The sequence below is a fragment of the Lolium perenne genome, chromosome 6, assembly GCF_019359855.2.
Source record: "Lolium perenne isolate Kyuss_39 chromosome 6, Kyuss_2.0, whole genome shotgun sequence".
Taxonomy (NCBI): domain Eukaryota; kingdom Viridiplantae; phylum Streptophyta; class Magnoliopsida; order Poales; family Poaceae; genus Lolium; species Lolium perenne.
The window spans coordinates 19,010,210-19,013,325 of record NC_067249.2 but is presented as its reverse complement, the minus strand read 5'-3'; the positions used below and the strand labels follow the sequence as shown (position 1 = coordinate 19,013,325).

The 3,116-nt window shown below is 41.6% G+C and overlaps 1 protein-coding gene across 1 annotated transcript; it reads left to right on the top strand.

The window, feature by feature from the left end:
* Window positions 1-2,886, top strand: LOC127308706 (uncharacterized). Its single transcript, XM_051339610.2, has 7 exons — window positions 1-293; window positions 716-764; window positions 1,090-1,216; window positions 1,293-1,363; window positions 1,451-1,523; window positions 2,232-2,354; window positions 2,496-2,886. Exons 1-6 carry the CDS (start codon window positions 122-124, stop codon window positions 2,343-2,345), a joined length of 606 nt encoding a protein of 201 aa, XP_051195570.1. The 5' UTR covers window positions 1-121; the 3' UTR covers window positions 2,346-2,354; window positions 2,496-2,886.
* Window positions 2,887-3,116: the final 230 nt, after the last annotated feature.

Here is a 3,116-nt window from a genome sequence, read left to right as displayed (position 1 = left end):
CCAGATCACTTGGACCTCTCCAGCAGCTACCCACGCGCGCACGCACAGACCGCGCCGCCGCCCGCCACCGGACTCCATATCCGCCGCGCCGCGGCCGCCGGACGGCGGACCTAGCAGCTCAATGGAGGGAGAAGACGCAACGGTATGCGCGACCCCGGTCAACGATCTGGCGCCACGGGAGGCAGCCTCGTTCGACGAGGAGACGCGGGCCCTCATCGCCCCGGACGCCGGGAGCCTCCCGGCGACTCCGCCCTCCGCCGTCGAGGCCAACTTCGCGCGCTACTTCGTCGCCGGTAATAGAGAATGCTCCCAACTTCACTACTCTTCCAAATGATGAACCTAGAACTAGTGGATTTTGAGCTCTGGGTAGCATTTGATCTCTGGAAGAGGTGTTCGCTTTAGTCTCTCTGTAGTGTTTCTTACCTGACTATGTGTGCATATGTTGAACTATTATTGGGCATGGACTGGTTACATGTTCGACACAGTTGTTTGTGAAATTATCAGCTACCTTGTTGTTTAACCAAGGAATTTATTCATCTCCACCTAATGTATGATGTTCCTTCTTTCTTAAATAATGCTTGACAGGATACTCTGGTGCTTTTTACCAAATTATTGGAAAATCTAACCTAATGTCCAATTCAACCGACATGTTTGAACTGGTTTCAAGAACTCTACTTCAAGTCGTCAAATTCATCTCTGCTCATTTTCTTGCCAGATTATCTCAACCCAGGACACGATCAGTACGTCTACCGCCATCCAAACGGGTAGGTTTTCAACATGTCAATGTTGGCTTTCTCAGATTTATAGGCAATAAATGGTATTTTGATGAACTTTGCATATTCACTGGTTGGATCTGAGGCTAGTGATTATTTCCAGGTAGTAGTCAAAGATGATTCGACGTATGCATGAATAATACCACTGTAGTGATCTTTAATCTTTGACAGATTACATCGTTCTGCTGTCACTTATTTCTGATGCAAGTCTAGTCGCCAAGTGCCAACCATTATTCTTATACCTGGCGCATATTGACATTTGTGAACAGACAGGACCTTTACTCTCTCTGGTTTCTTCTTTTCCTCAAAATTTTAGGTTGTGTGTGGTTGGTTTAGCTCCAGCTCATGCTGCACTGAAAGAGGAAGGGGGAATAACCGCTGTTGACTTCAATGTTGGGAAGACAGATCGCAGTGAGATAAAAGTCACTGGGAAACGGAAAAGGGTAATTGGACGAGACATGTGTTCTCTGTTTGATTAATTAATTGGCAGAATCATTTGATGTATGTTTCCTGCTACAGAATGCACAACATTTGCAAGAAAATTCAGTGTTATGTAAAGTCGGCGCAGCTGATAAATCTTTTGTGGTGAGGTTGGTCCGCTATATCTCCCAATTGGTTACGCTTGATGACATTTTTTTGGTTTACACTGAAGTGCTGTTCATGTTAAACTTTCACAGGTGTTGCGTGAAAGGTTCACTTTTGGAGGTTAATGACAGATTGATCAAACAACCCAATCTGCTTAATACCTCTGTAAGTATCTCAATGAGAAGGATGATTTGGCTGCTTTGCTATTGGTGTGGCTTGTCTGTAGCAATATTGTAACAATGGTCTGGCCTACATACACAAATCGAACCACTTATACATTTTTAGTTGGTACCAATTGTCTCTTACTGCAGATAGTTATCTGGCGCAACCTTCTTGTTCTTGCACACCTGATATGTTTAAGTTAGTTCTTATTCTACAATCAATGTTGGTGTGGTTCCCTGGCACCGAAAGATGAGTTCAAACTTGAGAATTTTAGTTTAACACGGATAAAATTGCACTTTTGCATATATGTTTATTATATTACATTACTAATGTTGAAGCATGTCATGTTTTGCCCATAAGTGCGCACAAAACCTTGCACGTGGATTGAAGTCCGTGGACTAGTTTGTCTTTATTTATATAACATTCTGATTGTGCACATTAGTTTGCTTTGTTTACTATATTCCTTTTTTTTCTGAAACGAGGCAAAAGACTTGATTTGTTCAGTAGGCAAGGAGAAAATTTACGACAAATTGCCAGAGGCACAGCCCATGCATGCCACAGCCAAATGCAACATAAGATACAAATGCCTACTCCCTCACAATGATATACAGAAATGTTTTGCCCACACATTTGCCTAATTTTTCAGTTTCTTCCTTGACTAGTTGATGTTTACTGTAGTTTGACCAGCACTCTTTTCCTTTCCACTTATAGGCTGACAGAGAAGGATACATAGCAATTTTCATGCCAAAACCAGCTGACTGGCTCAAAATTAAGGATAAATTTCTTAGTTTCGAGGACTATAAGAACTTGAGAGGAATCTGCTGACGACAGAAGGTATTCGTGCAATTTTAGACCCTTTTGATTTCTTGACAAGCGTGTCAGCAATGGCCTTGGACGAGCGTGTTTCTGGACTTCTAAACACTGTTTTCTGACATCAAACGGCACTTGCATAGCTGATTCATTTTATGCTTGCAGAGCACGACTGCCAATTGTGTATTGTTTTCTCAATTTGGAGCTGGTGCTCTGATCTCATGGACCATTGGCCTGATACTCGTGATGCCATTTATTTTCTTTGGAATTTGAGAGCCAAATCCAGATAAATGCATCTTCACCGGCGATGATATGCAAGTGCATTCGAAGCCTTATATAGTTGCCAGGGAGGGAGTCTGTGGGCTTTTTTCTAGACTATTTTTGTAGTACCTTAATCAGTTACTGATACACACAAACACTTCATATTCTATCCAAGTGCAAAGATAGCTTTGAAATCTTAATCATTTGAAGCTCGTGAAAGCTTATGTGTTTACTCCTTACTGTACAACTTTATCGCCTCCCCACAAGCAAAGAAATGGATGCTAGTGTTTTTTTTTTCTTTGAGAGAAAGTAATATTAGTTTGATACGAATAAAGAACAAGGTTCACTAAATTTGTGCGGGAATTTGGAGGCTCATAGTTTGCAACTTTAGTAAGTTATTTTTTTCTCCCTTCTTAGTTTTCATTGATTGATTCTTACATGCTATGACATAACAATACTGTTGGATTATTAGGCAATTTTCGTGTGAGTTTAATTACCAAAAGCAACATTACAGATGCACAAGCA

Bases quoted from the DNA above. Each gene is read 5' to 3' on its own strand.
- LOC127308706 (XM_051339610.2), top strand. From the start codon at position 122: ATGGAGGGAGAAGACGCAACGGTATGCGCGACCCCGGTCAACGATCTG. The intron at 765-1,089 runs GTAGGTTTTCAA...TCAAAATTTTAG, and splicing joins GTCTACCGCCATCCAAACGG to GTTGTGTGTGGTTGGTTTAG. The intron at 1,364-1,450 runs GTTGGTCCGCTA...AAACTTTCACAG, and splicing joins GATAAATCTTTTGTGGTGAG to GTGTTGCGTGAAAGGTTCAC.